Here is a 24,651-nt window from a genome sequence, read left to right on the forward strand (position 1 = left end):
CAGTGAGGGCCAAGAATATTAATAATGTTCTAATCATCTCTCTTGCAATTAAATCCAAAGTTCCAATGGGAAAAGTAAAGTACGGGAGAAAAATGAGTTCAGACAAATAACTGCCATCAGAAAAATTAACCAGGGCAAAGGAGAACACTGGGAGGAACAGAAATATATTATCTAGAAAAACAAGATTTGAGGGCTGTCAAATGATCTCAATATCTAAAAAGTCATTCTGCAGGAGGAGGGTTATACTTGTTCGATACAGCCCCAAGTTAATCTCAATCAGCAAATACTGTAAATAGCCAAATTCTGGTTCAATGAAAGAGGGTCAAACTGTCCAAGTCATCAATTCATCATAATTGGACATATTTGACCATAAGCTGAATAAACCCTTTTGCCTGAGAATTTATATGAAAAATTTTAATCAGACAGTTAAATTTTATCAAGTAGGACCCTACATTGGTATCAGACATTGTTCCAAAATGTACCAATGATTCTAGGGATAGGGTGATTCTAATTTTAGAATTATAAAATTAGAAAAATATTTAAAGTGAAATATATGAAAAGTTCTTTTTCAAAGAAAATACTAATATGTATATATACAGAGGCTTTTTTTCTAAGCATTTTTCAAATTAATATTCAAACAGAGGAAAACAAAAGATATTATATCTTTTATACCAATGTACCATGCAAATTTAACAAAACTTAATCTGCCTCCAGTTATTTTAAATTATGTTAATATTTAATATATACATATTATGAAGTATAATAAATTAAATACATACAAACTCATTACCCATTTTAAGATACTTATACATCCCTCTTTATGTCATCTCTCTACCTTCCCTACCTCTAGAAGAAATGACTTTGCTGAATTTTTATCCTAAACATTCCTTTCCCTTAAAATAACAGGTTCCATTGTGTGACTATACCAAATTTACCTACTCACTCTTCTCTTAATGAACTTTTGTATAATGTTTCCTCAGTTTTGTTTTGTTTTGTTTATAGCCAAACAAGGCCACTATGAACATTCCAACACATGTCCTGGAGTTCATCTAAAGTATCTGTATCAAGGAGGATATGCTTACGTTTAATTTTATAACTACTTTCCAAAGTAGTTGTACCAACTTAAAAATCCAATAGCACTGTTCAAAAAATCCAGTTGCCATATTTATCAACACTTGATACTGTCACAGACTTCTTAATTTTTGCCAACATAGCAAAAAAGAATAGGTATAAAATTGTTTCTTAATCTGGTTTTATTTTACATTCCCCTGATTACATTCAGGGTAAATACTTCTCATATTTATTTGTAAGGTATACTTCCTCATATTACATATGTTTCATTAATAGTTACATAGGTTATAAAAGTATAAAACCATGTATCCTGATCTAATATATGGGGGCATGCATAAACACCAAAATTAAATTTTCAACTCTGGGACAAAACTGAGGACAATACTATCAAGTAAAGATATGCCAAGGGACATCAACTGTATTTGAAATTTTACTTCTTAAGCTGAATAATTACCATTACTTATTATATTATTCTCTATATTCTTTGTATCTCTGAAACAGTTATAAAATATAAAAAGATAATATAATAAATAAGCAAGAACTTAGGAAACATAGCACCTATGACTTTTCTTGAAAATTTTTCAAAGGAATTCTAGAGCAACCATGAATTAAATAAAAATTTAAACCTTGGGGTATGAAGCAGGAAGATGGCAGCAGAAGAGGAGGACCCTAGGCTCACCATGTCTCACAAACACAACTAGACAACTATCAAGTCATCCTAAATACCCCAGAAATCAACCTCATGACTGACAGAACAAACTCTACAACTAAAGGGAGAGAAGAGGCCACATGGAAGAAGATAGGAAGTACGGAGACATGGTGTGGGGGAGACACAGATCCTGGGTGCTGCGGAGGGAGGGAAGCCATGGTGAGAAAAGGGCGAGAGACAGAAAGAGGAGCACACAGGGGAAAGCACAAGGAGAACACTTCCCCAAAGCCACTGACTTGGAAAATGAGAGGAGCCACATTTCATGAGTTCTTGTAAGCAGTAGGGATTAAAGCCTGGAGTTTTAAAGGTCAGCCGGCTTGGTTGGGATAGAGTCTGGAGGGCACTGTGCTGCTCCTGGAGAGATGGCAGGCAAACAACCTGGGGGCAGACAGTGCAGAAACAACGATCTGAAGAGCATCTGGGGCACACAGTGGGGAGATCACACACTTTTCTAAGAGCACTTCCCTGAGAGGCAACATTCACAGAGACACATCTCTGGGAACAATGGAGCTTGACAACACCATTTCCTTCCCCTGCCCCTCAGCATAAATACAGAGCCAACTGCGGAAAGCAGCACAGCACCCACATTGGCTGCTTAACTTGCTTACACTAAGCCCTACCCTCCCTGGGCTCTAGTGGAACTACCCTCCTCAGTCACGTTTGCCTCAGTCCCAGTGCTGCAGGACCCTGCCCCAGAAGACCAGGACAAATCCCTGTCCATAGCATGTCTCCAGACCCGAGAGTTTTGCAGGGCCTCAGTTATGGTGGAGATGGTGATGGGTCTCATTTCACAAGTAGACCAGAGCACACTTAGCTAAAACCTGCCATATTCAGGCCAGGGAACAAACACTGCCCACAGCAGGAAAGGAGAGCCTCTATATATGACTGGCCTAAAGGGCAGAACAGCCAGAACACAAAAGCAGAGCTCATGCAGCACACATAGGAGACACTCCTTGACACGTCCCTCCCTGGGAACTACATGACCTCTTCTTCATAAGGCCATAACTTTCAGGAGGATATATAACTGGCTTTTCTAACACTCAGAAGAAGGCAGAGACTTAGACAAAATGTGAAGACAGAGGAATTTGACAGAGGAATTTATCCCAAATGAAAGAACAAGATAAGGCCATAGCCAGAGATCTTTGTGAAATAGACATAAGGAACATACCTGACGAAGAATTTAAAGCAAAGATCATAAGGATACTCACTGGCCTTGAGAAAAGAAGATATCAGTGAGACCCTTACCACAGAGATAAGAGAGCTAAAAAAGAATCAAAAGAGATGAAGAGTGTAATAAATGAAATTAGAACCATGCTTGATGCAAGGAACAGCAGGCTGGAAGATGCAGAGAAACAAATTAATGACCTAGAAGACAAAGTAATGATAAGCAATGAAGTTGAACAAAAGAGAGAAAAGAATTATGCCACACAAGAATAGATTTAGGGAACTCAGTGACTTCATCAAACATAATTAACATTCATATTATAGAAGTCCCAAAAGAAGAAGAGAGAAAAGGGGGCAGAAAATTCATTTCAAGAAATAATAGCTGAGGGGTGTCTGGGTGGCTCAGTCAGTTTAGCGTCTGCCTTCAGCTCAGGTCATGATCTCAGGATCCTAGGATTGAGCTCCACGTCGGGCTCTCTGCTCAGTGGGGAGCCTGCTTCTCCCTCTTCCCCTGCCTGCTTCTCCCCCTGTTTGTGCATGCACTCTCTCTCTCTCTGTCAAATAAATTAATTAAAATCTCAAAAAAAAAAAAAAAAAGGAAATAATAGCTGAAAATTTCCCTCATCTGGGGAAGGAAACAGACATCCAGCTCCAGGAGGCAAAGAGAACTCCCCTCAAAATCATTAACAGCAGGCCAACACCAAGACATATTGTAATTACATTTGCAAAATACAGTGATAAAGAAAAGATCTTAAAAGCAGCAAGACAAAAGAAGTCATAACTTACAAGGGAAAACCCATAAGGCTAGCTGGAGATTTCTCAATAGAAACTTGGCAAGCCAGAAGGGTGTGACATGATCTATTCAAAGTGCTGAATGGGAAAAATCTGCAGCCAAGAATACTCTATCCAGCAAGGCTATCATTCAGAATACAAGGAGAGATAGAGTTTCCCAGGCAAACAAAAACTAAAGGAGTTTGTGACCACTAAACCAGTCCTGCAAGAAATATTAAAGGGGACTCTGTGAATGGAAAGGAGAGACCAAAAATGACAATAAAAGGTAGGAAAAACAAAAGCAGTATAAATGAATACTTCTCTAAAAATCAGTCAAGGAACTCACACACAAAAAAAGGATATAAATATAATAACAAATACCTAAAACATAGGGAGGAAAGGAAGAAAGAATGGGTTCAAACTTGAATGAACATCACCTTAATATAGAGTGATATTTGGGGGTGTCTGGGTGGCTCAGTCAGTTAAGCTTCCAATTCTTGATTTCAGCTCAGGTCATGATCTCAGAGTCGTGAGATGGAGCCCTGCATCAGGCTCCATGCTCAGCAGGGAGTCTGCTTGAGATTCTCTCTCTCCCTGTCTCTCTGCCCCTCCCTCTCATGCTCACACTCTCTCTCTAAAATAAATAAATACATCTTTTAAATATATATATACACACATATATATAGACCGATATTTGCAGAAGAGGTTATATACAAACCTAATGGTAACCATATCAAAAAACACTAACATGCAAAGAACAAAGAGAAAGAAATCCAAATATATCACTACAGAAAATCAGCAAAAGATGAAAAAGACAAGAAAGGATCAGAGAAAATCTCCAGAAACAACCACAAAACAAGTAATAAAATGGCAATAAATACATATCAATAATTACTCTGAATGTGAATAGATTATATGCTCCAATCAAAAGACACAGGGTGTCAGAATGGATTTTAAAAAAAAATACCCATCTATATGCTGCCTACAAGAGACTCATTTTAGACCTAAAAACATCTCCAGATTGAAAGTGAGGGGATGGAGAAACAATTACTACACAAATGGATGTCAAAAAAAAAAGCTGAATACCAATACTTATATCAGACAAACTAGCCTTCAAAGACTGTTAAGAGACAAAGAAGAGCACTATATAATAATAAAGGGGACAATTCAACAAGAAGATACAACAATTGTAAATGTTCATGCACCCAACATGAGAGCACCCAAATATATAAAACAATAATAAACATAAAGGAACCAATTGCTAATAACAAAATAATAGGGGATTTTAACACCCCACTTACATCAACGGACAGGTCATCTTAGCAGAAAGTCAACAAGGAGACAATGGCTTTGAATCACACACTGGACCAGATGGGCTTAACAGATCTATTCAGAACATTCCATCCTAAGACAGCAGAACACATTCTTTTCAAGTGCACATGGAACATTCTCCAGAATAGAACACCTATTAGGTCACAAACAGGCCTCAATAAATACAAAATGACTGAAGTCATACTATGCACCTTTTCTAACCCCACACTATGAAACTAAAAGTCAACCACAAGAAAATCTTGGAAAGAGTACAAATACATGGGCGTTAAACAACATGCTACTTAACAATGAATGGGTCAACTAAGAAATCAAAGAAGAAATTAAAAAGTACATGGAAACAAATGAAAATGAAAACACAATGGTCCAAAACCTCTGGGATGCAGCAAAAACAGTTCTAACAGGAAAGTTTATAGCAATACAGGCCTATCTCAAGAAGCAAGAGAAACTTCAAATAAACAACCCAAACTTATACCTAAAGGAGCTAGAAAAAGACCAACAAACAAAGCCTAGGACCAACACAAGGAAGGAAATAATAAAGATTAGAGGAGAAATAAAATGATACAGAAACTTTAAAAAGAAAAAGAAAAAGAACAGGTCAGTGAAACCAGAAGAGCTGGTTCTTTGAAAAAATTAATAAAATTGATAAACCCCTTGCCAGACTTATTAAAAAGAAAAGAGAAAGGACCCAAATAAATTAAATCACAAATGAGAGAGAAGAAATAACCAACATCAGAAAAATACAAACAATTGTACAGGAATATTATCAAAAACTATATGCCAACAAACTGGACAACCTAGAAGAAATGAATAAATTCCAGGATATATAAACTATCAAAACTGAAACAGGAAGAAATAAGAAACTTGAACAGACCAACTACCAGCAAAGAAACTGAATCAGTAATCAAAAATCTCCCAACAGGCTCTCGCTCGCTCTCTTTCTGCCGCCATCTTGGTTCCACGTTCCCCTCACAAAATGCCTGGTGAAGCCACAGAAACCGTCCCTGCTACAGAGCAGGAGTTGCCACAGCCCCAGGCTGAGACAGGATCTGGAACAGAATCTGACAGTGATGAATCAGTACCAGAGCTTGAGGAACAGGATTCTACACAGGCAACCACACAACAGGCCCAGCTGGCAGCAGCTGCTGAAATCGATTTAGAACCAGTCAGTAAAGCAAAACAGAGCCGGAGTGAAAAGAAGGCACAGAAGGCTATGTCCAAACTGGGTCTTCGACAGGTTACAGGGGTTACAAGAGTCACTATCCGGAAATCTAAGAATATCCCCTTTGTCATCACAAAACCAGATGTCTACAAGAGCCCACCTTCAGATACCTACATAGTTTTTGGGGAAGCCAAGATGAAGGATTTATCTCAGCAAGCACAACTAGCAGCTGCTGAGAAATTCAAAGTTCAAGGTGAAGCTGTCTCAAACATTCAGGAAAACACACAGACTCCAACTGTACAAGAAGAAAGTGAAGAAGAAGAGGGTGATGAAACCGATGCAGAAGTTAAGGATATAGAAATGGTCATGTCACAAGGAAATGTGTCAAGAGCAAATGCAGTCCGAGCCCCGAAGAACAACAGTAATGATATTATAAATGCTATTACGGAATTAAGAATGTAACCATCTGAAAACGAGGACTTTTTTTGGTGTTTCAAAAGAATAACTGCAGCTTGGTTTGAAATTTGTACTGTTTCTATCATTAATAAAGTTATGGCTTCTTGTTGGATGAAAAAAAAAAAAAAATCTCCCAACAAACAAAAGTCCAGGACCAGATGGCTTCACAGGCGAATTCTACCAAATATTTAAAGAAGTGTTAATATGTATTCTTCTCCAACTATTCCAAAAAATAAAAAAGGAAAGGGCGCCTGGGTGGCTCAGTCATTAAGCGTCTGCCTTCGGTCAGGTCATGATCCCAGGGTCCTGGGATCGAGTCCCACATCGGGCTCCCTGCTCAGTGGGAAGCCTGCTTCTTCTCCCTCTCCCACTCCCCCTGCTTGTGTTCCTGCTCTTGCTCTATCAAAGAAATAAATAAAATCTTTAAAAAAATAATAATAAAATAAAATAAAATAAAAAAGGAAGGAAAACTTCCAAATTCATTCTATGAGGCCAACATTACCCTGATACCAAAACCAAATAGAGACTCTTGCAATAAAAGAGAACTACAGAGTCGTCTGGGTTGGCTCAGTAGGTTAAGCATCTGACTCTTGATCTCAGCTCAGGTCTTGATCTCAGGGTCATGAGTTCAAGCCCACATCAGGCTCCATACTGGGCATGGAGCCTACTCAAAAAAAAAAGAGAGAGAGAACTACAGGCCAATGTCCCTGATGAGTAGAGTATACTTAATGATAAGCACTAAGTATGTACAGAATTCCTGAATCACTATATTGCACATCTGAAACTAATATAACACTATATAGGTTAACTATACTGGAATTAAGGGCGCCTGGGTGGCTCAGTTGGTTAAGCAGCTGCCTTCGGCTCAGGTCATGATCCTGGAGTCCCGCGATCGAGTCCTGCGTTGGGCTCCCTGCTCAGCAGGGAGTCTGCTTCTCCCTCTGACCCTCTTCCCTCTTGTGCTCTCTCTCTCTGTCATTCTCTCTCTCTCTCAAATAAATAAAATCTTTAAAAAAAAAACTATACTGGAATTAAAATTTAAAAATAAAAGAAAAATAAAAAATAAAAAAAATTTTTAAGTGAGCATTTCAGAGGAAAGGGTGAGAAGGATATCAATATATATATATATATATGCACATATACACACACACACATACATGGTAGGAGTGAGGATATATGCCAGATGTAGGAAACTAAACTCAGAACACGTGCACCTTACCTTCTTCTGAAGAACATTAACCTTCCTCTCTTTCACATCCAGCATGTCCTTGAGGTCATGTATCTCTCCAGCTTGTGTCCCCTTCTCCTCAGCCATATCCTGAATTTGTTTTGTCTTCTTATTCAACATGGTTTCCTTCTCTTCCAAACGCAATCGGAGAGCATCCACCTAAAAATGTGACATTTTTACAAATGATTAAATGAAAAGAAAGGAATGTAATCCCTTCCAAATACATGTGTATAGTTGCCCAAATGATATGTATATAGTAAACTTTCATTAGAATCAAAAAAAATATCACTCTAAATATAATTATAACTATTTAGAAATTAAACCCTAAAACCTTATGAGCACTTTTGTAATAAAAATAAAATTTACATCAGTTAAATATACAATGATACCAGGATAAATGATCTGAATCAAGGGATAAAATGGAGAACTGTTATAAGAGACTGAGTTTTGCCACTTCTTTGGAGGGTTTGAACAGATTCCCAGGCCCAGCCACCAGAGTTCTGATTCAATGGGTTTGGGGCACAAGAATTAGTTTTTCTAACAAGTTCCCAAGTGATGCTACACTGCTTTAGAAAATCTAAAATTAGAAAGAAAACCATAAGCATCATCAGGCATGAAACTTGCTGTATCACATAATAGAAATTAGAGATAGAATATGATGCTTTTTAGACCAACAATCCCATAATGCATTGAGACATTGTACAAAGGAAAGCAAAGGTCCACTTTCATGCCCAAAGACCAGTCAGCTAAAGTCTGGCATCCAGTTACCTTTATCTCCCATGTTTAGTAACAGCTTTCACTAAATATAACTTTCAAATAACTAGAAATCTAATGAAATCAAAGAAATCTAATGATAGTACATATTTTTAAATCCATTCAAAGCAAATTTCATTAAGCATACTCACACATCAAATTTATTTTGGGGTTTTTTGTTTTTGTTTTTGTTTTTTGCTTTTCCACTAAGAATTTACAATTCAGCAAATAGTTACACATTTATTATAGCAAAACAGGGGGGCGCCTGGGTGGCTCAGTTGTTAAGTGTCTGCCTTCGGCTCAGGTCATGATCCCAGGGTCCTGGGATTGAGCCCCACATCGGGCTCCCTGCTCGGCGGGAAGCCTGTTTCTCCCTCTCCCACTCCCCCTGCTTATGTTCCTTCTCTCACCATGTCTATCTCTGTCAAATAAATAAATAAAATCTTTCAAAATATATATGTATATATTGCAAAATAGGGACGTGGATTTCTTTCCACTTAAGACAGTGTTGTTCTACAGAAATATAACGTGAGTCATATGCAAACCACATATGAAATTTGAAATTTTCTAGGAGCTATATTAAAAAATAAAGTAACAAAATTAATTTTAATATTATAACTTGTTTAATCTACTATAAAACTGTCATTCCAAATATGTAATCCATATTAAAAACTATCAATGAACTATTTTATTTTACATTCTTTGTTTCATACTAAGTCTTAAAAGTCCAATGCATATTCTAATTTTTATATTTACAACATATCTCAATTTGGATTACCCTATTTCTAGTGCTCAATAGCCACATATAGCTGGTGGCTACAACACTGAAAGTGCAAATCTAAGATACAAGTATATTTCTATAAAACATCCTTAATCTTGAACTTGTCCTATATTATTTTTCCTGGCTGTCTATGGATTAACCAACCCACAAAGAAAAAACAGGTAACATGGGTAATGACTCACATTTAGAGTACACCAAAACTCTCAGGGAAAATTTAATATTACATCTAAGCTATAAGGTATCTGAGAACCAATACTGTGTGTATGGTAGTACTTACTGCTAAGTACTATGGAAAATTTTCTTACAAGACTAGTCTCATTTGAGACTCTGTAGTTAAGTCATTATGTACTTACAAATTATCTTGGACTATGCTGGAAAGGAAAAACATGTAAATAAACCAGATTTCACTCTGCTAAACTACACTTGTACCAACCACTTCAATGCCATTTGTCCCACCAAGCCAGAAATTGGGGAAGTAATCTTTGTAGGTTCCATTTATAATTCTTCACCACAAGTTCTACCATGCCCCCTCAATAAATACTTTTCACTTCTGATTTTCCCCTATTCTAATAATGATATATGGTAACCTCGTTATATTCTGGAAAGGTCCACCTAAAAACTTCCAAATACTTCAATTCTTATTTTTGAAACAACCGTTTTCTTTCCTCTCAACTTACTAAATCTACTCTTGGTGCATAGCACAACCCATCATCTATCATCTCTTTTTCGTCATTCATCCCTATTCTGGTTTGTCTTGTTTTTCTCCCAGCCTGAGCAATCCTTTCAAACACAGCCTCTTATCATCTCCTTTTTATTTTAGTCACTTATTTTACAAATCTTTACTTCTAAATTAAGTGGTTTTCTTCATTCTATCCTCAGATTTCTGAACCTTTCTCCATTTGGTCATGTACATACTTGCCAACCCTATATATAGTATATTAAAAATCCCCCCAATTCTATCCTCAAGCATCGTATCTTCTTCATTTGCATTCTCCCTGTGGAAAAGTTCACTTTCCCATGGCAACGTGGGAAACTGAGACTTAGAAAAGATAGTTATAAATAAGCAATAGAGCAGGACTTTAAGATTAACTGGTCTGTCTCCAGATCCTACAATCTTAACCACTAATTATATATTACCCCACTAAGAGCAGACAAAAAAGTATATACTATATGATTTCATATATATATATAAAATTCTAGAAAATGTACACTAGTTACAGTAATGGAAAAGAATAGTAATAGATCAAGGGTTGCCTGGGAAGAGGGAGAAAGGGAAAGCAGTGAAGAATATCAAGGAAAGGCAAAAGAAAGGGATTACAAAGAGGTACAAGAAAATATGGGGGGGCATGTTCATTATCTTAACGGTGGTAATGGAAGGAAATACAGGAAAATACTTTTAAGACACTGAGGCATGGAAGGTTTCATGTTTAAAGACACAGAAAGGGGGGTGCCTGGGTGGCTCAGTTGGTTAAGCGACTGCCTTCGGCTCAGGTCATGATCCCAGGGTCCTGGGATCAAGCCCCACATGGGGCTCCCTGCTTGGCGGGAAGCCTGCTTCTCCCTCTCTCACTCCCCCTGCTTGTATTCCCTCTCTCGCTGTGTCTCTCTCTGTCAAATAAATAAAATCTTAAAAAAAATAAAAATAAATAAATAAATAAATAAAGACACAGAAAGGATATATCGTAAGAAAAAATACTGGTAAATCCAACTCTGTTAAAATTTTTAAAACTTCACATCATGATACCATTTTATAGTGTTTGTTTTATTTTTTCATCTGTATTTCATATGCCTGAAACAGGTCTTAATAAAGTAATATTAAAGAAAATAGATGAATATTTATACTTGCTTTAAAAATGTAGATGTTTTATAAACTGAACAAAATTAAATATGATCCAATATTGAACTTCAATTTTTAAAATTTATGACCACTTACAATCCCTCAAAAAAATTTAAATATCTAGGTATAAATCTAACAAAACATGTGAAAAATCTATACGCTGAAAATTATAACTAATAAATGAAATCAAAGAAGACCTAAATATGTTCTTCCCTTAAATACCTTATGAAATGTAATGTGTCAAGATAGCCAGCCTACTTAAAATTTTCCTCAGAGACATGGAAAAAGAAAAGATTACTTAAAGTAATAAAAAAAAATGTTTTGCTGACAAACAGTAGCACTACAGTAATGTAGTGAATCCAAGAGATATTACCACTAAGAATGTCCAGTTTTGGTGCGTAAATTCAGCACTAAAGATCTCAGAGCAAGAATTAAAATCCAATGCAAAACAAAGATGAATTGTGTGATTTCCAAAGAGTTCCCCAATAGTCTTTTCTGAAGTGCAAGATGACAAAAGTCTTTACATTTCCTTGGTTTTTCTTCACCAACCTATTAAAATCAGAAACACTCTACCATGCAAAGAAACAAAAAGGTCCACAAGACAAATGTCAGAACTGAATATTGATTCAATTTGGAGAAAAGGACTGCCACCACAGAGCAAGGACCTTCGTGGAATATGAAATTCAACAACCAGCCTGCTTAAGATGCCCAACAAGCCTAGTCACCCTTATCCACGTGGCATTCAGGCACTGCTCAAGCCGGCCTGCATGGCTACTAATCCTATTTGACAGTATCAGATTTGGTTCCTATTAGCTGAATCCATTACAGGGCATCAGTCATGGTGATTCAAGAGGGTGCTTATTGAACCCACTGACTTTTCTGCACAGTTAAAGAGGTCAAAGTCTTAGAAACGTATATATGTCAGAAATTTTAAAAAATAAATAAATCATACACTAAATCATTTGTACCTAACTTCTACATTCTAATTTGTATTCTGTATACTATATATTCTACTTCTTTTTTTTTTAAAGATTTTTATTATTTATTGAGAGAATGGTAGAGAGAGAGCATGAGAGGGAAGAAGGTCAGAGGGAGAGGCAGACTCCCTGCTGAGCAGGGAGCCCGATGTGGGGCTCGATCCCGGGACTCCAGGATCACGACCTGAGCCGAAGGCAGTCGCTTAACCAACTGAGCCACCCAGGCACCCTATATATTCTACTTCTAACACATATACCACATATCCCAATAACCACAAGCAAAAAACAAACTCACCTAAAAAACATTTCACACAATATTCCCAAAATGCATTATTAAATTCTTTTTATAAAGGCAAAAAACCCAGACATTTAAACTTGTACATAAATCTTAACTGCCTAATTTCCTTATCTCTTAGTTCTTCTCTGCATTATTTTCAAAAAAATGAAATGTTTTCCATCTGTGGGTAAGGAATCAGAATACAGCAAGAATACATCCCTCAGCATTTCTAAATGTTTCTCATTCTGATAGTACTAAAGTCCCATAGAACAATAAATGTAAGACCTCATGCTGCTTCTTCTTTACCAAGAGTAGCTAGATGTCCTAGCTGCATGCTTACATTAGAGCCCTCACTCAGTTAAGTGACCCGTAAATGTGCCAGTGCTAACCAGTCATAAATACCTGCATGCCATTTTGAGGGAATGTCAGGTATGAGACCCATAGGAATTGGTGACTGGAAAAGGTAAAAAATGAAGACTCTTGTAATAAACACAAACCTTCGGTGTAAGAGTAGCTGGAAATTCAGGCTTTCCTATAAAAAATATCTCATATCACAAATATTAGGTAAAGTTAAGTTACTCAAGTCCATACTCTAATTACTAAGTGATCTTTTCTTTACTAAGTATTCAATTCATACACTTTTTCTTGGTGTGCTTTTCTCATGCAATACAGAATTTAAAATGTGCTGGTATGGAGATCTAAGATAAAAATTACCACAAAAACCACTCTGCTACTACTAGATTAATTGCTCTGAATTCTACACTGATCATTTTGGTTAGTAGTGAGCTAAGTCCATAGTACAATATTGCGTGAGGTCCATATTTTGCAAACCACAAAAAACATATTCAGGAAAGCCCCTCAGAGACTAGCAGGACACATAGTCATCACCCTAATGCCATGCCTGGCAAGAGGAATAAGACCTTGTTTATTCACATAAAATGCACTGGAGGAACAGCATCCACCTAGCTTGCCAAGAGTCAAGGTCTGTGGCAAACAAGTTATGCCAACTTCAACAAAAACAGAAGGTTTTTCTCTACAAGATTTTTCTACCAATGGACATGAACAGAAAAATGGCTACCTTGCTCTTTTGGCCACTCACTTCTTTCTTTTCTTTCCTTTTCCTTCCTTTTCCTTCCTTCCTTTCTTTCGGAGAGAGAGAGAAAGCACAAGCAGGGGGAGTGGCAGGCAGAGGGAGAAGCAGGCTCCTCACTGAGCAGGGAGCCCGATGTGGGACTCGATCCCAGGACCCTGGGACTATGGCCTGAGCCGAAAGCAGACGCTTAACTGACTGAGCCACGCAGGTGTCCCGGCTACTCACTTCTCGTCACAAAACTATTAATTATCTTAAGTTATCTTAATCTTCTTTCATTTTACATCAATAAATACATCTACCTAAATACATATGAGCAGTAAGAATTGCATGGAAACAATTTCCTATAACATCTAAGTTGTCTTTGCCAATATGATTCACTCCTCTTTAACTCTCTGACCCCATCTCTTCAGTTTTCTTTACTGGATCCTCTATCATTTTCCCTTCCTCATATCTCACTATTTATACAACTTCCTCTGGAGAAACCAATTCAATCCTAGGCTTTAACCACCACCTCCATAATAACAACTTCCAAATCTTTATTCCTAACTCCAAGAGTTTGAAAACCCTGAGATTCTAACAAAATATTCTTCTTAACCCAGATCTTCCACTGAATATTTAGTTTAGAGTAAGATTTTTTAAGAACCTTTTCTTTTAAAGAACCTTTAATTATCACCTAATGGGGCCCAACATAAATGTAAGTTAAATCTTATGGTGTTTATTATATTACTTTCTGCATTTTTTCCTGTATTTGGCAATATTTCATAAACTTTTTAAAAATTAATGATCTAAACTCCTAATTTTAAAGCTGATGAAAACAAAGCCCAAACTAAGTGATTTGTCCAAGATCACTAAGTATAATTTCCTATCACATTTCTAAATTTCTAAAGGCATCACAATTCCAGATTTCAAGCTATATTACAAAGCTATAATCATCAAGACAGTATGGTCATGGCACAAAAACAGACACATAGATCAATGGAACAGAAGAGAAAACCCAGAAATGGACCCACAACCATATGGTCAACTAATTGACAAAGCAGTAAAGAATATTCAGTGGAAAAAAGACAGTCTCTTCAACAAATGGTGTTGGAAAAACTGGACACAACATGCAGAAGAATGAAACTGGACCACTTTCTCAGACCATACACAAAAATAAATTCAAAACAGATGAAAGACCTAAATGTGAGACAAAAACCATCAAAATCCTAGAGGAGAATATAGGCAGAACCTCTCTGACCTCAGCCATAGCAATTTCTTACTAGACAGACACATCACCAGAGGCAAGGGAAACAAAAACAAAAATAAACTACTGGGACTTCAACGAGATGAAAAGCTTCTGCACAGGGAAGGAAACTTCAATCAACAAAACCAAAAGGCAGCCTACAGAATCGGAGAAGGTATTTGCAAATGTTGTTATCTGATAAATAGTACCCAAAATCTAAAAGGAATTTATCATGCTCAACCCCCAAAAACCAAATAATCCAGTTAAGAAATGGGCATAAGACATGAACAGTCACTTTTCCAAAGAAGACATCCAGATGGCTAACAGACACATGAAGAGATGCTGCACATCACTCAGCATCAGGGAAATACCAATCAAAAAGACAATAAGGGGGGTGCCTGGGTGGCTCATTTGTTAAATGTCTGCCTTTGGCTCAGGTCATGATCCCAGGGTCCTGGGATCAAGCCCCATGTCGTGCTTTCTGCTCAGCGGGAAGCCTCCTTCTCCCTCTCCCTCTGCTGTTCCCCCTGCTTGTGCTCACTCTCTCTCTTTCTCTCTGTCAAATAAATAAATATAAAAAAAAAAAGACATGAGGTATCACCTCACACCTGTCAGAATGGGTAAAATTAATACAAGAAACAACAGATGCTGGCAAGGATGCAGAGAAAGGGGAACCCTCCTACACTGTTGGTGAAATGCAAACTGGTGCAGCCACTCTGGAGAACAGTATGGAGGTTCTTCAAAAAGTTAAAAATAGAACTACCCTACAGTCCAGCAACTGTACTACTAGATATTTACCCAAAGGATACAAAGATACAGCTTCAAAGGAGCACAGTCACCCTGATGTTTATAGCAGCAATTACCAAAAATAGCCAAGCTATTAAAAAAAAAAAAAAAAAAAAAATAGCCAAGCTATGGAGAGAGCCCAGATGTCCACTGAACTGATGAATGGATAAAGAAGATGTGGCATACACATACACATACACACACACACACACACACACACACACACACACGCACGCACACAAATGGAATATTAGTCAGCCATTAAAAAGAATGAAATCTTGCCATTTGCAACGACGTGGATGGAGCTAGCATGTATTATGCTAAGTGAAATAAGTCAGAGAAAGACAAATACCATACGATCCCACTCAGATGTGGAATTTAAGAAACAAAACAGATGAACATATAGGAAGGGGGAAGAAAGAAAAAAGAAAAAAAAAAAAAGAGGAGACAGAAACCATAAGAGACTCTTAATGATAGAGAACAAACTGAAGGTTGATGGAGGGATGTGGGTGGGGGATGGGCTAGTTGGGTGATGGGTAGGTAATGAGGAGGGCACTTGCTGTGATGAGCACTGCGTGTTGTATGTAACTGATGAATCACTGACTTCTACTCCTGAAACCATTAATGCACTGTACCTTAACTAACTAGAATTTAAATAAAAATTAAGAAAAAAAAAAATTTTGTGTTTCCAAGTTCTTAAGTGAGCGGAGGCCACTGGTTTTTGAATCACACTTTGGATAGATCTCTTGGATGCTTTCTTATAATTTCTCTTTTCACTCATCTTAGGTCCTCACTTTCATTTCCCCGCTATTAAAATATACAACCTACTCTTTTTAGTCCTATGATAGAGAAGACAACAACAGAATGCAGATGCAGAATTTCACCCGCTGTATCATTTAACAACATTATACCAATGACTAGAAGCAACTGACAAGCTCTACCTTTCATGATCTTTCTCTATAAGTAAGTATAGAGGGGAGGAGGGTGGGGGAATGGGTTAGCCTGGTGATGGGTATTAAAGAGGGCACATTCTGCATGGAATGAATGAATGAATAAATAAATAAATAAATAAATAAATAAATAAATGTAAGTATAAACTTATATAACAAGTAAGTGGCAAAGCCAAGACTAAAAGACACTAAACAACTATAGATAGTGCTACCTTTATTACACTGCCTCAGGTTTTACTCTCAACAGTCCTAAAACAACAGCCCAAGAAGTTATATCTTCTTCTCCATTCCAAAGAGTGCTCCTATGCTAACTACTCCATCCTTCATTTTAATCTTTCATTTGTGGTCTCATTCTATTACCCAATGTTCCTAAGGGCCTAATCACTCTATTTGTTCTTACTTCTGATATATGGGGGGGGGGAAACAGGTTAAATTCCACAGGTTTAAGTAATTTGGAATTGTAAATTCATTCTAAGCAGAGCTCTCATCTGTGGGATTCTGTGTGGACTAGGCTAAAATCAGTGTTAACAGCAGCTGTGCATATTTCAAACTCAAAGCTCATGAGAAGACACCTTACCTCCAACTCTAAGACCAGGTAAGTCAGTTTCTCATACTGTCAACGAATACTGTAGGAGGAATTTTTTCTAGTCCACTTTTTCCCAGGAAAGTCCTGGATTTACACCCAAGTATCGGTTTCAAATCCCTACCCTATTTAGGGCCAAGGTCTGCTATCCACGTGTCACCATTAAAATCCAAGTCCCTTAGTTACCAAAAAGAATAACCCTTCAGAAAAACCCTAGTTAGAGTCCTTGCTGACAGATACGTAATGTTGGAAGGGATGAGGAAAAACAGGGACATCTGCCCTGCCAGAGAGATCAGCCACAACAACTCTGAGAATCAATGTGGTAAATACACCATATCCGACATACTTCACAATAGTTACACAGTCAGAATTAATGCTTTCAAACGCCTATCAACTTGAAGAACTAAATTACTCATAATCCCCAATTCACTTAAAACTATCCATGCAAAGTTGTCTTATTTTATTATTTTTCCATCCACATCCAATATACATTCCTCATTCAATACACAGCCATTCTAATGTGTGTGATGTTACTGCATGTGCTTGTAACGTAGAAATACAGAGGCTTATTTTTATATACATATTTTTTAATTTATATGAATGCTATATACCTCATTCTGTCTCTTACTTTTAAAAAATATATATGTATGGCCCTATGAATACTTCTAGATCATTGTTTTTGACTTTTACATAGTATTACATGGTATACATCCACTGTATTTTACTTATCTAACCCCTCTAGTAAAAAACATTTGGGCTGCTTTCAATTCCTTATACATGTCCTCCTGTGGACCAGTGGGAAATTTTCTCTAGGGAACATATCCAGGAGTGGGATTCTGGAGCCAACTATGCCATCTATGTTCCTGTTAGCCCAAATTCTTACAACACTGAATATTAACTCATTTTCTAATTTTTACCAATTTGATCAATGAAATGTAGCTTTTGTCTCTGAAATTTGCATTCCTTTTTTACTAATGAGACTGAGGATCCCATGCTATATTTATTTGTTAACCACTTAGGTTTCCTTGTCTGTTAATTGCCTATTTAAATCCTTCTCTCCCTCCCTATAGTCTCTTTTTCTTATAGATTTCCAAGCATCCTTTATTTATTCTATATCTCAATCTCTGTTATTTTGGGAGGTGGTGAAAATACCTTCTCCCAATCAGTCACATATTTGTTAACTTTGTTAGTAGTGTTCTTTCTTGAACAGAAATACTTAAATTTGATGGTGTCACTTAAGATATCTTACCTAAGATACATTTTCATTGATTAGCTTTATTGTTTTCTCTTTTACACTGAGGTCTTTAATCAATATGAAGTCCACTGTTTTATCTGGCACCAGGTAGGTAGCCAATTTTATTCTCCATATAGTATGTCAGTTTTCTAACACGCACTTAATTAGCACTAGTTTATGATGCTCCCCTCTACATACATGTCTAAACTCTATTTTTTTTTTCACTGCTCTATCTGCCCATTCCTGTGCCAGTACTATACCATTCTGCGGTGCACTGATTGGTTTGGTTAGGTTTATGGCTCTGGAGTACATTTTCAGATTTATTAGGGCAGATCTCCCACCTTTTCCTCTTTTTCTTCACATTACTGTTAGAATAGCTTTATTTGTCCATATAATTTTTAAAATTTTTCAATTGTTGTAAAATACACAAAACATAAAATTTGCCATGTTAACCATTTTTAAGTGTACAGTTCAGTGGTGTTCAGTACATTCACATTGCTGTATATCCAATCTCCAGAACTCCCTTCATCTTGCAAAACAAAAACTGTACAATTAAAAACAAACAAACAAAAAAACAAAACCTCTTCATTCCCCCCAACTCATAGCAACCACCATTGTACGTCTATCTTTATGAGTTTCTAAAAAATTACTGCTGTGAATTTTCATTGGAATTGAGGTATATACTAACTTAGGCAAATTAATATCCTTACGGTATTAAATTATACCATCTACTGATATCACTAGATCTCTGAATTTCTTTTTCGTCATATCTCCCTATAGAGTCTTGGGCTTTCTTGCTTTTTCTACTTTTTGGAAAAACTTAAATATAAAAATGATTATTTATTTTTGAATTTTTGATAAAGAGCCATCTGAGCCACAGGATTTAGGAAGAGATAGGGTTGAAGGGTTGAGACTGATTAGCAATTTAATTTTCATAATGATTTTTGTTCGTGTTTTCTATTATCTCTTGAACCTACTTTGTCACATTTTCCAGAAATGTATTTGTTCTATCTTTTCAAGCTTATTAGAATATAATTATTTATAATTGTCTTATTTTTAAATTGTATGGTACTAGTAGTACTTCTTTATCATTCTGTAAGAGATGATCCTGTCTGATTAGCCCTTTTAAAACAACTAACAGCTTATTTTATCCTCTACTCTACTGATTGCTGACTTAGTTTCTATTAACCTCCAACCTACCGTTTCTTTGGTTTTGATTGTTGTTTTTTTCCTAGTCTCCTGATTTGTACACTTAGCTTATTTGCTTTCATTCTTTATTGCTTTCTGACAAATATAACAAGACATTTCCCTCTAAAAACTAGAGGATTAGTTATATCCCACAGATTTTCTTTTGCTTTCTATTCTAGTCTTTTTTCTTTTTTTTAAAGTACGCTCCACGCCCAGCATGGGGCTTGAACTCATGATCCTGAGATCAAGACCTGGGAAGAGATGGACGGTTAACCAAGTGAGCCACCCAGGCACCGCTATTCTAGTCTCCCTTAACCCAACGACTATTAAGTAGTACATTTTCAATACTAATCCAAAAGATATGTGCACCCCTATATTTACTGCAGCAGTATTTCCAACAGCCAAGATATGGAAATAATATGTGTCCATCAATAGACAAAGAGATAAGGAAAACATGGTACATATACAATGAAATATTACACAGCCATAAAAAAGGATGAGATCATGCCCTTTGAAACATGGATGGCCCTAGATAGTACTATACTTAGTGAAATAAGTCAGACTAAGACAAATACCATATGATTCCACTCATAAATGGCATCTAAAACAATGAATAAACAAAAAAAATACAGAATTAGACCTATAAATACAGTGAACAAACCGATGGTTGCCAAAGGACAGGGGAGTGGGGGGTTAGGCAAATGGGGTGAAGGGGAGTGGGAGGTACAGGTTTCCAGTTATGGAATAAATAGGTCACGGGAATAAATGCACAGCATTAGGAATACAATGATATTGTAACAGCAATATAATGGGACAGATGGTAGCTAACCTTGTGGTGAACATAGCATAATGTATAAACTTGATAAATCACTAAGCTGTATACCTGAAACTAATATAACACTGTGTGTCAACTATATCCCCCCAGAAAAAGTACATTTTCAGATTCAAGATTTATTTTAGTTTTATGTTGCAATTCTTCATTACTGATTGCTAATTTTGCTGTATTAGGGGTCAAAGAAAACAGTCCATGTGACTTTAATTCTTCAGAATTTTGACATTTCCTCTGTGGCCAAAAATTTGATTTTTATGACTATTCAGTAAGTTCTTAAAAATCACTGCATATTCTCTGTTAGTGCAATATTCTACAGAATACCTATTTGAGCTTATTGATGTTACTGAAATTTTCTAAATTATTTTTTTTGTTTCTTTGATCAAGTTCTAAAAGGAACATGTACTAATGACCAACTGCAATTATTGATTCATCTGTTTCTCCCCACTGTTGTTTTATACACTTAAAGGCAACGTTGTTAGATGCATAAATGTTCACAATCACTGTTCTTTTTATCGGTATGTAACACTGCTCTCTGTGCTTTATGACTTCTTTCCTCAGTCAGTTAAGCATATGACTCTTGATTTCAGGTCAGGTCACAATCTCAGGGTCATGAGATCGAGCCCCATGTGGGGCTCCACACTCAGCATGGAGTCTGTTTGTCCCTCCTCCTCTACTCCACACCTCCCCACCCACTCACACTCACTCTTAAAAAAAAAAAAAAAGATAATTTAATTAGTGGCGCCTAGGTGGCTCAGTCGGTTAAGTGTTCAACTCTTGATCTCAGTTCAGGTCTTGCTCTCTGGGTCATGATTTCAAGCCCCTCCTTGTAGTCCACACTGGGCATGGAGTCTACTTTTCAATTAATTAATTAATTAATTAACTAATGTTAAAATAAATCAGATTGGGAAGACATATTTTCTTGATATACCTTTTATTTTTAATTTTTTTTTCTATTATTTTTAATTCTGCTATTTTTTGTCTTATGCTTAACTCTTATTGACAATATATTCTGTTATCTTGTTTTTTAATCCAGTTGAGGTTTGTATTTTAATCTAAGTTTAACTTATTTGCATATGTTGCCTTTCCCATTATTCATACCATTTTGGCCAACATTTTTCATGGTGTCTACATACCTCTTATTTTTCCCCACCCCCTCCCCTATTTTTTTCTATTCTCCAATAGATAAATTGAGTTTTATACTTAAGATTTGAAATTTATACATTGTTTTATTCCCCTAGCATATTATCAGCCATACTTACAGTTATATTTTCCTGTCATTTTCTTAAGCTTATCATTATCTGCATCTCCTCAAATAAGACACTGCCCCATCCACCACTATGAACAGTGCCAACTCACCATTCGGAGCTGGGGGAATGGTGGTGGTGGGCAGGAAGCCCCCAAATCTGAGAGCCTCTAGTGTAATAATATATATCTCTACTCTGCCAACACTCTTTTTCTGAGGTGATCTTCTACTCAGGTATAGGTAATGTGGAGGAGAAGGGGGCACTCAGAAGCTAATCAGGCTACCTTCACAAGCTGGCTTGAACACCACACCAATGTTACACTACAGCACCTGCCCCCACCACTACCCCATGACTCGTAACAGGCTAAGCACTGCTCAGAGTGGTGATGGAGCAATGATCCACCTAGAACAATAAGAGAGAAACAGTATTTGAAAAATAACCCAAACCACCTCATGACGCCAAATCCTCTTTTATTCTGAGAAGTTGTTTCATATATACACATATATTCAGATTCCTCACAGGGAAGCATTATAGCATTATGACCAAGAACATAAGCTTTGGAGTTTCAACTGATCAAATTCTGAATCCCAGGTAATCACTCAACAACTCATGTAACTTCAATCTCTCCAAGCTTCAGTGTGCCCATCTTTAAAATGTTATGACAATTCTTATTTCTTAGAAGATTACTGCAAGGATTAACTGAGAAAATGAAAGAAAGTACACATCCCTGCATGACACACAGAAAGCATCCAATATCAGGTATTATCGATTATGTTTTATGAATTATGGAAAGACTAGTCTCTAAAATGCACTTTGGTCCAAAGGACGTATTGCTAACTCTAACTGTGCTGAGGAAGTCAAAGCTCCAGCTTGAAGAGCACAGCATACTGGGGCATTGGGTTGAGAATGCAAGTAAAAGGTGCATGCTCCAGTGCACCTACAGCCAAGCTCTAGTGCCTAAATATCCTAGATCCATGGCAGTTCTTTACTTTGTGCTGGATCAGCCATGAAAGAAGAACCACTTCTGTTCGTAAGATATAGATGATAGTATTCACCTATAATAAAACAGAATTCTAAAATTCAATGTGCTGGAGAAGAAAAAATTGTACTACTTTGAGGCAGTAAGGTGTCCATTATTTTAATTTATTGACAATATCAGCTCTGCACATTGAGAACTCAAACAAAAAATAAATTCATTGGTAGGTCCACAGTATGTCATCAAGACTTAGAAACAAGAAAATGGGCATAAAATAGAAAATTTCCTGAAAATACTGTAACCAATATTGAAAGTTCTGGGGTACCAGTGAGATTGGCCCTAAGTGCCAACCAAAAGTCATATGCTAATTAAAAGCTTCACGTAACTCCCCACAAGGAAAGCAAAAAAAAACCAAACCAAAACAAAACAAAATACTTATCTTGCCTAATCCATACTATTAATCTGAGGATCACATAAAACAGCAGAGATCAAATAAAATACAAGTGTTTATAAACTCTAAGGTAAGTAAAAGAATTTGAAACCCACTGATATTTAATATTTCCCTCTAAATTCAGATAAGAGCTACATAATTAAACATCTGTTCTAACCACAACAACCATAGGAAGTTGGTACTTACAAATGAAGAAACGAAGGATTAAAGAGGTAAAGTAATTCATCCAAGGTCACATACTAATAAACATAGATAACTGCATTCAAATTTAGGTCTGACTCCAAAGCCCATGCTTTTAACCACTATGGTACTAATCCAAACCACCTCTGTGAAGATCAACAGATTAAAAGAAATGTTCATAAAATAGGAGCAATTCCAGAAATACTATATATTGTACACTGCCCAATACAAAAGGGCCTCATTCCCTGGACCACGAACACGAAGAAAATCAGGTCTTTTCCCACATCCCATTTTTCCTTAAAGGATTTTTAAAAACTCCTTGATCCATGTTCTTTTTCATACATGCTTAATTTAGCGATGTGAGAGTTAGATCAAAGTCTAGGAGAGCTGGAGAGATGAGGACAATATCAGTTACGAGCAAATTATAAAAATACGTGAGAATTTTCATAGAGCTGGTTCAAACTGCCTTTTATTGGGCTCTAACATGAGAAAGATGTTTTGGAAAAAGTGACCCCAGTCAAATGTCACCAGAGTAATTTGAGGGGAAAAAAGCACATACTAATAAATCACCATATCACATTCATATAATTATCCTATACTCAAAAGATTGTTGGCTTTTACAGTATTACCTTTTTAGGATGAGATGGTCATATTTGAGCAGTTGTCCTAGTGACTTATAGGGGTAATCACTGAAACTCAGTTACTCCCACGTGGCTAAAAACAAATAAGAACCATTCAAGAATGACCACAAATACAGTCTTTACTCTCTTTGGTACAAGAAATCAATCACAAGCCCATCTGTGTGAGACCTAGCGAATAAGAACACTATTTGAGAGGGGTACAAAGAAAAGGATGGATTGCCAAGAGGAAAAAAGTCGTTTATTAGACTGTGACAAGCTTTTAAATGTTTGCATTATCATTAACCAACTGCCTGATTCTCTGAGTCACACACCTGCCACCTCTAGCCAACGCCATCAGTCCTAAACTTGGAAGTAGGCTCACCTCCAAAACACTGGCACCCTCTTCTGACCCTTCTGTAGTACTGCATGCACACCAGCGACTGGGGCAAAAAACTCTAATAAAGGCATAAGTTAGTAACTTTGCAGTAACAGTTTCCAGATAATTTTATATTTGCAATTCCCTGGATGAACATAAAACTAGCTGAATAAAAATATGAAAGAGCAGATCTTCTAAATAAAATATATGCCAATGAAAAGAAAACCAACTGTGTTCTCTTAATACTTTCAGTTTATATACATCAATAGCTACAGTGATGACAATAACAAAAGCTTTACTGTGTCCAATAAGCCAGTTTAATCCTAACAACAGCCCGATGAGGCAGACACTCCTACTCTCTTCATCTTACAGCCGGAGGGAAAGTGAGGCACAGTGAAGTC

At 36.7% G+C, this 24,651-nt stretch overlaps 1 protein-coding gene and 1 pseudogene across 12 annotated transcripts in view; one reads left to right on the top strand and one right to left on the bottom strand.

The window, feature by feature from the left end:
• ERC1 (ELKS/RAB6-interacting/CAST family member 1) overlaps positions 1 to 24,651 on the bottom strand; it is a 582,903-nt gene that overhangs the window by 408,082 nt on the left and 150,170 nt on the right. For all 12 annotated transcript variants that reach the window (XR_012376469.1, XR_012376467.1, XR_012376468.1 and 9 more), the window contains one exon: positions 7,882 to 8,049. Coding sequence is in view for 9 of the 12 variants with exons in the window: in XM_073886912.1 (XP_073743013.1) it covers positions 7,882 to 8,049 (168 nt within the window). In the remaining 3 variants the exon portion in view is untranslated. The remainder of the gene's footprint in view (positions 1 to 7,881; positions 8,050 to 24,651) is intronic.
• On the top strand, positions 5,109 to 6,785 carry LOC112808664 (nascent polypeptide-associated complex subunit alpha pseudogene; annotated as a pseudogene).

This window comes from Callorhinus ursinus, unplaced genomic scaffold, assembly GCF_003265705.2.
Source record: "Callorhinus ursinus isolate GAN/ISIS: 27379988/994484 unplaced genomic scaffold, GSC_fseal_2.0 scaffold74, whole genome shotgun sequence".
Lineage (NCBI taxonomy): Eukaryota > Metazoa > Chordata > Mammalia > Carnivora > Otariidae > Callorhinus > Callorhinus ursinus.